This window comes from Henckelia pumila, unplaced genomic scaffold (assembly GCF_033568475.1).
Source record: "Henckelia pumila isolate YLH828 unplaced genomic scaffold, ASM3356847v2 CTG_461:::fragment_3, whole genome shotgun sequence".
Classification (NCBI taxonomy): domain Eukaryota; kingdom Viridiplantae; phylum Streptophyta; class Magnoliopsida; order Lamiales; family Gesneriaceae; genus Henckelia; species Henckelia pumila.
In genome coordinates, this window is record NW_027331831.1 from 11,328,916 (window position 1) to 11,343,085 (window position 14,170).

Consider the following 14,170-nt stretch of genomic DNA (forward strand, 5'->3'; position numbering starts at 1 on the left):
CCCGATGAAAACTAAATTCGAGAGTTGCATCACATCTTTTTTAAATGCGATGAAAGCTAAATTCGAGAGTTGCATCACATCTTTTTTAAATGAATCAATTTCAAATCATAGTCAGAATATGATAAATTTTGATATACAAGTTTAATTAGCACACAATTTAAAGTATTGGTGTTTAAAAATATTTTTAAAATGGGTTCAAAAAAAAATTAAAATAAAAGCATTTTAAAATAAGGAATTATTTTTTTTAAAAAAAATCAATTTGATGCCGATGCATGTGTGAGATTCAGTTTTTACTGAAAATTTTGTTAATCCAAGAAAATACATGTGAGGTTTCAGAGTCTGTATGGAACGTTGTGTGGGTCAATTGCCTTTGATTTCTTCGAGACTATTCAACTGTTTCAACTGTATTTTACGAGATATACCCGTGAAATTATTGTTTTTTTAAAAAAAAGAAAACCAATATTAATTTAGATTATATTTTTTCCAAGGTTTCTGGTCCGAACAATATATGGTCTAGTGTATGTCAATAGATTTAAGAAGATGTTAAAATATTTAGTAGAAACTAGAAACTTGGTTCAGATAGATTATAAATTACAGACGGAAGGGATAAATGTTTTTAATAGTAAATGCACGCCAACTTAAATAAAATTACATTATATTCACTCAAAACAATTTGAATAATTATTATGTTGTGAGTCTTGTGACTATGTCCCAAATGACTCTCATGATTTTCATCGTGTTATTTTTTTTTCCAAGAAAACTAACATAAAACCGTCTCATAAAACAGAAAGAAATTCAATGGTTATAGAACCTATGGAAATAAACCGATTTTTAGCAACTCCAAGTTTGAATTTCATTAAGCTCATATGGATTGTAACTTGTAAGTACATGTCCAAAACAAGGAACATCTCATTCCATCACGACTCGAAGATGATTTACATCTCGATTTCTTAAAAATCCCAACAAGAAAATGGCCAAAAGCCCAAAAAAAATTACATTCATTTAAAGCCAATAGATATATAATTCTATTACTAATTTGATAATTAAAAAAAGCGGGTGGAACATTTAAATCCACCTCTGCCAAAAAACAAAAAACCCTCAAAACCAAAGGAACCCTTTAATAAATAGAGTACCCTCCACTCAAATTCCCAAGACTAGGACAATTTCAAGCCAGTCCCTTAACATCGACTCACTCGACAATTTTTTTAATCATGTCACACTACTAATACTCGTGACCATATAATAAAATCTATATGACTATAAATCTAATAAGCTAAAACACCACAACCAGCCCCTATAATTAATTAGTTTATCGGGGCCTTTTTCAACGGAACTGAGCTCCGGCGAACGTCTGGCCGAACGACCAGCTAGCCGGGGCGGCGTTGTTAGAGACGATCGTGCGTCCGTCGCTCGTGGTTACCTTAAACGACAGGCTCTGGCCGTTGAGATAGTTGTTGCTCTGCCAATTCTGGCCCCAGTTTCTCGACATGGGCTGCCACCCGGTCCGGGACCCTTTGATGGAGACCGCGTGGACATCTCCGGCGCCGCCAACGTTGGTTACTAGTACTAGGTTGAAGTAGGAGTGTCCATTAATGGTGAACCTTATGCCTCCCTTTCTATTGCAAGCTACCCTACAAGAAATAATGCCCAACATTAACAGTGAAATAAAAGTTAGTTTTACAATCAATGTAATCGGCACGTTGTTTGCAGGCTATCGTGTTAACCCGAAAAAAGTAATACCTTCGGTAAGAAACAGGGACAATGCCAGATCTGTACTGAGCAATGTGCTGAAAAACAGGCTGAGACAGATCAAAGTGGTGGAGAGGAGGGTTGCACCAGCCGCCTGCGTCATTGGGTAAGGCGTTGTTTGGGGGGCAAAAATTAGTGGCTGTGACCACGATCGAACCAGGCAAACACCACTGCCTCGCGTTGACGCACCGAATCTCGAAACACGAGCCGCAGCTCAGCCCATTGTTGAACAGGGCGGTGCTCAAAGCTGCAGTGTTGGTGCCATACCCTTGGCTGTAAAGATTCCCATATCCACAAGCCCCACCTGTTCCAAGATTCGCGAAAAATGGGGTTGGGGGTTAGCCAAACACGCCTTTAATCTGTTACAGAGTTGCTGTGGCCAAAATGGGTAAAAATTGAAATTTAGTTGAGTTTATTTGTGATTTGTGAATACCCATTGTTCCGGAGGCGTCGCTTCCTCCATAGAAGGTGGCGTGAGCATTAATCCAACCTCCGCCGTAGCCATGAATGCGAGGCACCATTGCAAGAAGACCCACCAAGAAAAGTCCCATGAAATCCATTCTTCACCTGCAGGAAATCGAATTTGAAGACACCCTTTTCAGCATTCTTGATTGGGATGCTGGAAAAAGTTTTTCAACAAGAATTAAGAAAGCGAAAGATTACCTCGGAGATTAGGACTTCAAAAAAAAAAAATAAGAAGAGTGGAAGAGAAAGAGAAAGGTGAGTGATGTTTTGAATGGGGGGAAACATGAAGAGCATGGGGATATAAATAGAGATTTAAAGGGTTGCGTGTGCTCAAAATCATGTGTTGGATCTGACCTTTTCTATTTTACATATATTTATTTGCAGAAGATTTATAAATACTAGTAAAAAAAGCACACATATATAAAATAAAAGTTATTTTTATATGTAATTTTTTTGTTGATAGATTGAGTGGAAGGTTTAGTGGGATAGTTGATAGAAATGAGATAAGAGGGTAAAACCGGAAACAAAAGTTGGTGTCCTCATGTTAGCAGTTAGTATGTGTCTCTCAACTATTATAAAATAGAATAGATAAACTATTGAAAATGGTGTTAAAAAATAATCGACTTATGTTCAACTCCATCTCACATGGCAGCTCGAGACGAGAAAATTGTCCAAGTTTATATTAAAATTCTCAAAAACTTAATTCAATAGAATTGAGACATATACGCATGTATACCTCCACTGAATTAGTTTTTGGGAAGCTATATATACAATACAACCTCTAAAGACATAATCTAACTGACCTAGGAACATACATCTTTTGGACTAGCATTTGTAGTGAAATTGCGCTAAGTCTATGAACTTAACAAAATGTAAGATATATAAGCAACCATAAATTAAAGGAAAAAATGTATATAGCCTTTTGTAACGATATAATGCCAAGTTTCTATTTATATATATTATTTATTTAAAAAAAGAAAGCTTGAGCTGTGTTTAAGTTTAGTTAGTGTACGTAGTAACTGAATCTTCTAGGGTGGCTGTGGCCCGTGGGGGACCAAAAACTGTTTGGATTCAAACCACCAAACAATCTGGGACAAAAAGTTACCCCCAAAGGAATTGAAAATTAGAAAATTCAAAATCAAAAAAAATTTAAAAGTGAAAATTATTCTTATTTTGCCTATAGATATTTCCAACAGTGTAGATTTACTTTTTCCCCATTACAAAATACAAGGGAATGATGGAGACTTTTGCCTTTGTCCCACTTGAGGTTCCCCATGTGCATGTTTGGTTCTTTTATAATAATAAAAAAAAAAAAAAAAAAAAGTTTAGGGAACATCATTTTAATTATTTCCAAATAATATATAAGTTTTATACAATGATAGAATATTTTCAAAATAAATAAAATTAAAAATATTTTGTTCCTATTATTTTTTTTAAGAAAGTAAAATATTATAAATCATCAATAGAATTTGATACAATCCAAGACGAAAAATCACCTTCAGTCCATGATAATGGCGAAGGGTTAGATAATGCAAAGCGAGTGATAGAGTGAGCTAATTTATTAGCCGCTCGATTAACTAAACTAAACTATTATTATTGTTATTATTATCAATGTTTTGCAATATAAAAATTTGAAATGAGAAAATAGGAGCTAGGCGGCAGGAATTGATTCTTTACTAGGAACCCTTTTACTTTTTATACCTTGAAGAAGAGTTTTCCTCCATTTTCTGTTTTCTTGTCCCCCTTCTTTTTCTCACATTTCCGCCCCGTCTTTTGGACTACAAATACATCATGACCATGTCTATGTCTCATTTCTCTTGTAAGAAATTTAGTTCATACAATTCACATTGTGTCGATTCGAAACACCAGTAAAATCCTTTCGACTCTGAAGTCATGAGAAAATGATAGTGATATCCATAAAATCAGTCATTGTGAATACCTTTAAAATCTATTTATGTTCCAAAAGTATCAAGATAATAGAATATTCGCGCATATTTTACTATAAAATACAAGAACAACATATACTAAATATATCGAGCTATGAAGTAATTTTAGATTTACCTAAAACAATTTCTATATTATCAAAACATTAATTTACTGTATTATAATTATAATAGTATTTTTAATTATATTTTATACTTTTTTCCTAATATTTTTATTTCGAAAATTAATAATTTTATTTTAACTTTTTTTTAAAAAAATATTTCATTTAAAAAAAACAATATACGGATCAGGTATCTTGATCAGCTGGTTATTAATAAATTTTATTTTAATTTTTTAAAACAAATACTTTGAGTTTTTTTTGTTACAGAAATATACATGATATATCTCAATAAAGTGATCTCCTTGGATGAGCTGAAGAAGCTCCTCCAAATAAAAGATGAACTGCTGCTGACCTGAAGCCACTAACAAGAGTGTTAAGGGGGGCCGGAAGGTGTTCCGGCGTATCCCCTCCGACGCTCAAGTCAGATGCTAGATAGCAAAAATATAGAGAGTGGTGTGTGCACACGAGTGAAAAAATTAGGATCCAAATAATGAAAGTGAACCTGGTATTTATAGGAGAGGGCTCCGGGTTTAGCGCCTACTTTACTTATCAAGAATCCGCGAATCCCGGGATCACAATCCCGAATATTTAGGCTAAGATATCGCCCGAATCTTGTCTGACAAAGAAAATAACAATACACTTAATCTGAGCTGAACAGTCATCATGAGGATGCTATACTGCTGCTCTCCCTGAGGTCATATGGAAAAGGGGTGAGTGAGTTATTGCTGAACCCCTGAACTCCATCTAAACACTGATTCTAACATCTTAGCTAGCTCATCAAGGTTATTCAACCCCTCTACTAAGCTAACTCCCTACTGACATCGGGGCTGAGATGAACTCCAGAGCTCCCAACCCGAGTTGGAGAGGATGGTGAAGGAATTTGTCTGAGCTCCCGAGCTACCGAGCTGAGCTCCCGAGCCGGGCTGGAGGTAATGGTGGAGGAGCTTGGCTGAGCTCCCGAGCTCCCGAGCTGAGCTGGACATTACAATGGGAGAGCTTGGCCGAGCTTCCGAGTTCCCAAACTCCCGACCCGAGCTGACCCCCCGGACGATTCTGGTTAGCTAAGGATTGATCTTTACCTTAGGGTCATTTATGAGCTGAGGTGATTTCCTCTTCCGGGTATCACAAGTCCCTCCCATAAAATTCGAATTGAGGTCAAAGACTCGAAGTTCGTTTTTATGCTGAGATGACCCTAAATGGATGCCGAGCTAAGGTTCCTGGGTGAGGTTACCCTCGACTGTACTGAGCTGAGGTACATGAGTGAGGACAACTGTAATTCTAATAACACGTGTCATCATGTAACGGTAACTTTTCAAATTTCAGAAAATCCGAGTCGTCCATCTTCCAAAAAATCAAGGGCCTGGATTCATTTGCTCCTTCTATAAATAGGTCTTGACTGTAAAAATTCATTTTCACTTTTTCCCTCACTTTGCTTCTCTTAATTTTCTTTCAGATTTCCTTTTCCGAGCTCCCGTGTTTTCTTGATTCTTCTGTTACCGAGCTCCCCGCCTAAGTATCCTTGTAAGTAATGGCCTCCTCCTCCCGAGCTAACTCTGGAAGCTCGGATGAAATATTTGGAGAGGTGGATCGATTTGATTCCCTCGCACTTACCCCCGCAGGAGAGCCTACAGGCCAGGACCCTGCTCACCCCTCAACCTCAGCTCGGGATGATGACCTGGGAAATGACCCAGAAGCCTCTGTGGTGCCGTGGTTTGAGCAGTATCCCTCCGAGCTAGATGCCTCGGATGAGGAAAAGATAAGAGCTCTATCCCACGCCCCGAAGACTTATGAATTCATCATTCTTGACCCCACAGACCGAGCTAACCACCCTCCTCCAGGGTATTATACTTTTTATTTAGATCAGCTGGAGGCAGGTCTTAAATTTCCCCTCCCCTTACTTTTCCAACAGCTCAGCCGATATTATGAGCTTCACCTAGGACAGTTCACCCTCAACTCCTTCTGAACTCTCTGTAGTTTTGTAGTTCTTTTTAGGACTCTAGGCTTCGAAGTTAACTGTTTTACCATTTGTAACTTCTTGCTGCCCAAACGTTCTGAGGAGGGCCCCTTTTATTTTTCCTGCCGCCCCAACTGCAAATTTTTTAAGGGTTCTCCCAGCTCCAATAAAAATTGGAAAAATGCTTTCTTTTTTGTATGTCCCTCCGACGATTGGGACATATGTTCATCTTGGATGGATGTTCTCCCACTCCTAGCTGTTCCCGCCCCGGGCTTCCGTCAATGGGAATTGTTTACTGGAGCCCAAAGGGCTATAGGGGGAAGGTGCTTTGATGTCTCTGCCCTTTTGGCAGAGGACCTGCTCTGCCACCATGGGCTCAGCTCGGCAGATGTTTCTGTTCGAGAAAACTTAGGTACGGCCCTTCCCCCGCCCGTGCTCCGCTTTACTAATGTTATGCTCTCTCATTTCCTGTCCTGACCTTCCCTATGTCTCGTGCAGAAAAAAGGGTTATGGATTCAGCCATGAAGAGAATGTTGGAGAAGAAGAAAGCAACTGCCCCATCAGGGGGCCGGGCTGAAGGGAGCTCAGCCAAGTCTAAAGCCCCTTCACCACGGGCCACCAGCAAGCCTGAGCCTTCTGCCACCCAGTCCAAAGGCTCGAAAAGGCGGGCACCGTCAAGCCCTCACCCTGAGGTAGTGGAGCTGGACTCCGGGAAGTCTTCTATTCCGGAGGTGGCACCCCTTCGTCAGTTCAAGGCGGAGAAGCCTCAGACTCTCGTGGTCCGATGCAGGACCAATTTCTTTGAAATGTACCACGATGCCCTGCGTATTGTGGGGGTCGGGCCTACTCCAACGGCTGGGTCAGTCCTCCGGGATATGATCTCCCAGGCTGACGCCGATTATGTGAAAAGCCTTGGATGGGCTGAGCTGATGCAACGTTCTAACACTGCCTCAGCTGAGGTAACCTTCCATTATCCATTACTTTATGTTCCTCTTTTATATTCTCTTTTAATTGTTCTTTTCCTTTCCTAGGCTGCTGTCCTGAACGCCGAGATGTCCCTCCGAGCTTCCATGACTCGAAAGCAACTTTCTAAGGATGCCTGAGGTTATGAAGCTCATTTTGCTGAGTTTAACCAATTAGCGGAGGACGCGAAGCTTGGTTATGAGAAGGAGGTGGCCAATCTCCGAGCCCAGATGGAGGAAATGAGGATGGGCTTCCAAGCTGAACGGCTGAAGCATAAAAGTGACTTCCGGGTCTCCGAGGTGCAGAAGGAGAATCTTCGGAGCAAACTCAAGGGGTCCCATGATCAACTTGCTCAGGCCCTTCAAGAACTGGAAGAGTCCCGAGCTGAGCTGTCCAAGGGAGCTGAAGGCTTCAAGGAGGCATTCTTGAAGTCCGATGAATGTATGGATGAGGTGGCTGCTCAAGCCTATGGTTACCTGGCCAAAGGGTTCGAAGGCTGCACTCAACAGTTCAGGGCAGCAGGCTATCCTCTTGAAGGGACCCCTATGGACTTCCTTGACCTAGACGGGTTTGCCCTCTCCCTTATCTCAGCAGAGGCAGCAAAAGAGGATGGGGGCGTAGATGAACAGGGTGAGGATGAGGGCGAGGGAGAGAATGAAAGTTAGTTTGGGGTTTTTGTGGATGTAAACATTTAAATTTTTGCCTTCTTACGCCAGTTTATTTGCTTTACATTTTCCTTAGTCTGCATAATTCTAACTGACCTCCTTAACCTTCCCCGATGAGCTGAGCTATGCTCCCTAAGGAAAGCGTAATAAACATTAAAAATAAAACCAACACTCGACGGTGAACTGAGCTGAGCTCCCTAAGAGGAGGTAAGATTAACTCTTCAAAATAGGCTCACCCGAAGGTGAGCTGAGCCGAGCTCCCTGAAGGGAAATAAGATTAACATTTAAAAATAAACTAACACCCAAAAGTGTCGAGCTGAGCTGAGCTCCTGAAAGGGAGGTGAGATTATCACCTAAAAATAAACTAACACCCGGAGGCATCGAACTGAGCTGAGCTCCCCAAGGAGAGCAAAGTACGGATTTAAAAATAAACTAACATTCGGAGGCGTTGAACTGGGCTGAGCTCCTTAAGGGGAGAAAAGTACTTGTTTAAAAATAAACTAACACCCGGAAGCGTTGAACAAAACTGAGCTCCCTAAGGGGAGCAAAGTACTTGTTTAAAAATAAACTAACACTCGGAGGCGTTGTATTGAGCTGAGCTCCCCAAAGTACTTTTTTAAAAATAAACCAACACTCGAAGGTGTTGTATTGAGCTGAGCTCCCTAAGGGGAGCAAAGTACTTGTTTAAAAATAAACCAACACCCGGAGGCGTTGTATTGAGCTGATCTCCCTAAGGGGAGCAAAATACTTGTTTAAAAATAAACCAACACCCGGGGGAATTGTATTGAGCTGAGCTCCCTTAGGGGAGCAAAGCACTTGTTTAAAAATAAACCAACACCCGGAGGCGTTGTATTGAGCTGAGCTCCCTAAGGGGAGCAAAGTACTTGTTTAAAAATAAACCAACACCTGGAGGCGTTGTATTGAGCTGAGCTCCCTAAGGGAAGCAAAGTACTTGTTTAAAAATAAACCAACACCCGGAGGCGTTGTATTGAGCTGAGCTCCCTAAGGGAAGCAAAGTACTTGTTTAAAAATAAACTAACACCCGGAGGCGTTGAACAGAGCTGAGCTCCCTAAGGGGAGCAAAGTACTTGTTTAAAAATAAACCAACACCCGGAGGCGTTGTATTGAGCTGAGCTCCCTAAGGGGAGCAAAGTACTTGTTTAAAAATAAACCAACACCCGGGGGCGTTGTATTGAGCTGAGCTCCCTTAAGGGAGCAAAGTACTTGTTTAAAAATAAACCAACACTCGGAGGCGTTGTATTGAGCTGAGCTCCCTAAGGGGAGCAAAGTACTTGTTTAAAAATAAACCAACATCCGGAGGCATTGTATTGAGCTGAGCTCCCTAAGGGGAGCAAAGTACTTGTTTAAAAATAAACCAACACCCGGAGGCGTTGTATTGAGCTGAGCTCCCTAAGGGGAGCAAAGTACTTGTTTAAAAATAAACTAACACCCGGAGGCGTTGAACAGAGCTGAGCTCCCTAAGGGGAGCAAAGTACTTGTTTAAAAATAAACCAATACCCGGAGACGTTGTATTGAGCTGAGCTCCCTAAGGGGAGCAAAGTACTTGTTTAAAAATAAACCAACACCCGGGGCCGTTGTATTGAGCTGAGCTCCCTTAGGGGAGCAAAGTACTTGTTTAAAAATAAACCAACACCCGGGGGCATTGTATTGAGCTGAGCTCCCCTAAAGTACTTGTTTAAAAATAAACCAACACCCGGAGGCGTTGTATTGAGCTGAGCTCCCTAAGGGGAGCAAAGTACTTGTTTAAAAATAAACCAACACCCGGAGGCGTTGTATTGAGCTGAGCTCCCTAAGGGGAGCAAAGTACTTGTTAAAACTAAACGAACACCCGGAGGCGTTGAACAGAGCTGAGCTCCCTAAGGGGAGCAAAGTACTTGTTTAAAAATAAACTAACACCCGGAGGCATTGTATTGAGCTGAAGCTTCAGGAACCGAGCTGAGCTGCCGGAGCCGAGCTGAGCTGCCAGAGCAGAGCTGAGCTGAGCTGAGCTGAGCTTCTGGAACCAAACTTCCGACCTGACCTGAAATATGTTCTTAGATCGCCTAAATGGGCTCCCGAGCTCCCGAGCTCCCCAGCCAAATTTCCTTGACCGCCAGCTCATCTACATGAGAGCACTATGAAGTGACCCCTCATAATTACCAAGCGCGTGTTTAATTAACTCTCTACTGACATCGGAGCTGAGATGAACTCCAGAGCTCCCATTGTGGTTGGTCGATTTTAAATAAAATAGATTGAATATTGGAAACTTGAAATGCAACCGTTACATATTTTATACAAACATTTTAAAATGTAGTATAAACCACTCTAATTTAATAATTTTACCTTCATATTCAAAATGGTTAAAAGAAAAAAAGGAAGGTTTCATGTGCATAACGAAATTGCTAATGATTCCTTATTTTATATTCTTACCAATAATTAATATCGATATTATTTAAAATATACTACATGCATATAGCTAGATAAATATTCGAAAGCAATCACTTTGATGTCATTTGTAAACTGTAATCATAATAATCGTATGATCCAAAGGAAATATTATAAACACCATGAATTTTCCCAAAAATATCATATTTATATAATTGTTTTAAATAATTAAATAAAATCTTAAAAAAACATATTTAATTAAAGTTGTATTTAAACATATATATATATATATATAACTATTAAATTTGTGCATATAATGACTAATTCATATGATACCAGCTTATAAGTTTTTTTTTTTTTTTTTAGTTTGGAGGAGGATTGTTGCAATTGGGTCTCGAACTCGAAATCTCGCTTCATAATCTAAATCTTTGTGTCAGATGAGTTACACATCAACCACATTATAATTTTTTTTGACCAAACATACCAGCAAAATATATATATACAAATTAATGTCATTTTCAATAAATTATTCCCAACTGACCCATATATATTAATTATATATTTATTATGTAGATTCATAATTGGTAAAGCCGTCAATTTGGGTCAATCCCGCCGGGTTAGCCCGGCCCGCCACACAATTTAAGTGAGTTGACTTGAAATTTTTTCAACCCAACCAAAAGTGGGCCTAGATGGGCCAACCCGCCTAGGCCCGCGACCCGCGCGGGTTGGCCCACGGGTCTAGAAAATTAATATATTTTTATTGTTATATATGTATTTTTTTAAATAAACATTGTGATTTTTTTGTATTAATTACTTTATATAAAATTTACACACATAAAATCAATAATTAAAATTTTTATTAATATGTTTCTATTAATATTTATTTATGAAATGATATTTATAATTAATTATAATATTTTTTATTTATTTTTATTTCTCGTGATACAACCAGCGGGCCGGCGGATTGGATTGAGGATTTTCAGCCCGCCAGGATGGTGGGTCGGCCCGCTATCGACCCGCCAAAAGGTGGGTTTTTGGTGGGCCGGCCCGCCACGCCATGGATTGGCCCGTTTGACAGCTCTACTAATTGGACCAAGTGATGTACTTGTGGCGGTTCTTTTTAGCCCTTCACAAGAAGAGTTGTTAAAATGGGTTGGGTTAGCCCGTCCCGCCCCGTTATATAGGCGGGTTGGGTTGACAAATTTTCAACTCAACCCGCCTAAATAGTGGGCCACCCCGCCTCGCCAAGTGGTGGGTTATGGTGGGTTGCGGGCCAACCCGTCCCAACCCGCCAAATATAACTAAAAATTATGGGTTTTTTAAAATAATATAAAATTTTTAATTTAATCTCAAAAAAATTATTTTTTTGGATTGAAAAAAATCGGTTGGATCGAGATTTGGACTAAAAGAAAAAATGCAGTTGATAATTTATAATTGTATTCTACTTTGAGTTATTTAATTTCAAATTGATATCTATATCATTTTATAAATCTTTTGGTTTTTGAATTAAAATATATAAGATGGGAATATCTTACAACAATTTTTCATTAAATACACACAACTTTTAATATTTATTTTCATAATATTATTGATATTTGATATAGTAAAATCTACTATTTATAGTGAAATTTATTTTAAATCAATTGATTTTGTTAGGGATCCCGAATATTCGGGTCTCAAAATGTATTGAGTACGAGATCGGGAGAAAAAAAGTTTTTCGATTTTTTTTGGGACGAAAATTGGACAGGAGGGTTACGAGAAGGCTGGACGGGTCCCGACCCTATTCCACCCCTACAACTGACTCATATTAATTATATATTTATTATGCAGATGCCTAATTGGAGTAAGGTAGTGTTTAAAAGAGCTTCTAAGAAACATTTTTCAGCTTTCCTAAACAAAATTTTAAATTTTGTGAAATTTTGTTAAAAAAAAGCTAAAAAATATTTTCTTGAAACTCTATCAAACTGTCAAACATTACTTAAGTCATGTACTTGTGGCTGTTCGTTTTAGCACTTCAGAAGGACCATATGGAGTAATTAAATGAGTATCTCTTTTGGGACGGTATATTTATTATTTCATGTGTCTTATTTTTAGATAAAATACAAATTAAATAAATTTGTTACTTCCGACAATTTTTTATCATATTAAAACACTCGATAATTTTTTTTATAAAACTTATTTTTCTAATAATTTTTTAAATATTTTTTAAATATGTAAACCCAAATATTTAAGACGTATGGAGAGTAAATATATATGATATTTATTAACTCAAGAAATGGAAATAAAAAGAATTCCTTCATTAATTACAAAGAATATGGGCATATGAAAAGTACAACGAAACTCAGCTTTCCCTTTTATTAAGAATATTGTTGTACAGCGTATGATAGGGCACATGGGTCGAGAACTATTGCGAGTAAATTTAATATTACTAATATTTTTAATGCCAACAAAATAAACTTTCAATATAAAATTCCCATTTGTACACCTAGAAATTAACTTATACAAAATTTCACGAAAATAGAATTATTTATTTGTTGATAAATAGCAAGTGGCATTAGCATTTCTGTATCTGGTGTCTTTATACAACAAAGTACAAATTAATACACAGCGTAGCATTGAAAATTATTATATAGTACAGAGTAGACACAAGCAGAGGCAATATGGTCCAAAGGTACAAAATATCGAGCATCTAATCATACAAATTTTACAACCAAATGGTGCATGTATAATATTAAACTATTAACTATAGATATTGAGATGTAACAATAAAAAAGATTAAGTTAAAACACGATTATGACATCATTTTTGTAGTGAGTTACTTGATCTAAAATCACATATAAAATATCGAAAATATATACTTTAGGTCATGAAAATTAAATAGGTATTTTAGCCCTTTATATTTTTTTAAAAAAATATTCACGATTTAACTTTGTTGGTACGTTTTTTGAATATGAACCCATGTTGCGGCTAAAAAACCAAAATTTGCATAATATTTCGTTGAACGTACGAATGTAACATTTTATTGATTTATAATATTTTTGACATCCACAAAATACATTCTTCAGAATATAATTTTTCAGATCCATACAGCAAAGTTGGGCAAAAACATCATGGAATCTTCGAGTAATATTTCACTCCTTGTTGTATAGAAAAAGCCCAATTCGATCAATGTTGGCATTCAAGTTGGTTTATTAGCGGTAGCGCGTGCAAAACACGTGCACGTGCTCAAAAGAATTGTGTTATCAAGGGAAAATCGTGTAGTTTTTATAAAATGTAAAAGTTTTAGACGCTACCTTATTTAACTTTCATAAGAGAGTACTGAATATACATTTTTTATATTTCATTACAAATTTTGGTGCAAATAACTTTTCTCAAACTATATGATAGGAAAATATCCAACATTCAGACATGTCCTTTCCATCGGTTAAGCAAAAAACTAAGATAGAAGAGTTTTTTTCATTAAGCAAGAAACTAAAATACACATTATTTGCAATTTTTATAAACAAGTGATTATCGATTTTTTTAAACAAAATTATCAGGAAAAAAAATCATAACCACTTATTTTTTAAAATTCAAACACTGCTTAAAAGGCGAGAGTTTTGCGATCAATCATGGATACCTCATACCCGTGGGAAGCGAGTTTCAATAAATCATTTAATACAAGCCGGGGGTAGTTAACGTGACATCACATTCACAACAGAAAAATCGTGTAGCTTAGGATTTGAGGCTTTGTCTGTCTTTCTTTGGTGGCATTTATAGTGACTACTCTCTCCACAGTACGCCTTTCAACTGATTCTGTTGTTTCTTTTTACCTTTTTAATTTGTTCTATTTTGAATTTTCGGTTTTCATTTTCCCGGGATTGATGATGATGAATAAATAAATAAATATATAATAGAAAGAATGTCACAAAGTACTTAATTAATTTTGGGTAGAAGATCGAGAAT

General features: G+C 37.8%; 1 protein-coding gene across 1 annotated transcript; it reads right to left on the bottom strand.

Moving 5' to 3' along the window:
• Positions 1-1,098: 1,098 nt before the first annotated feature.
• Positions 1,099-2,469, bottom strand: LOC140872370 (expansin-A15-like). Its single transcript, XM_073275190.1, has 4 exons — positions 2,413-2,469; positions 2,183-2,316; positions 1,741-2,053; positions 1,099-1,631 (listed from the first exon to the last, which is right to left on the bottom strand). Exons 2-4 carry the CDS (start codon positions 2,307-2,309, stop codon positions 1,325-1,327), a joined length of 747 nt encoding a protein of 248 aa, XP_073131291.1. The 5' UTR covers positions 2,310-2,316; positions 2,413-2,469; the 3' UTR covers positions 1,099-1,324.
• Between the last annotated feature and the right edge of the window lie 11,701 nt (positions 2,470-14,170).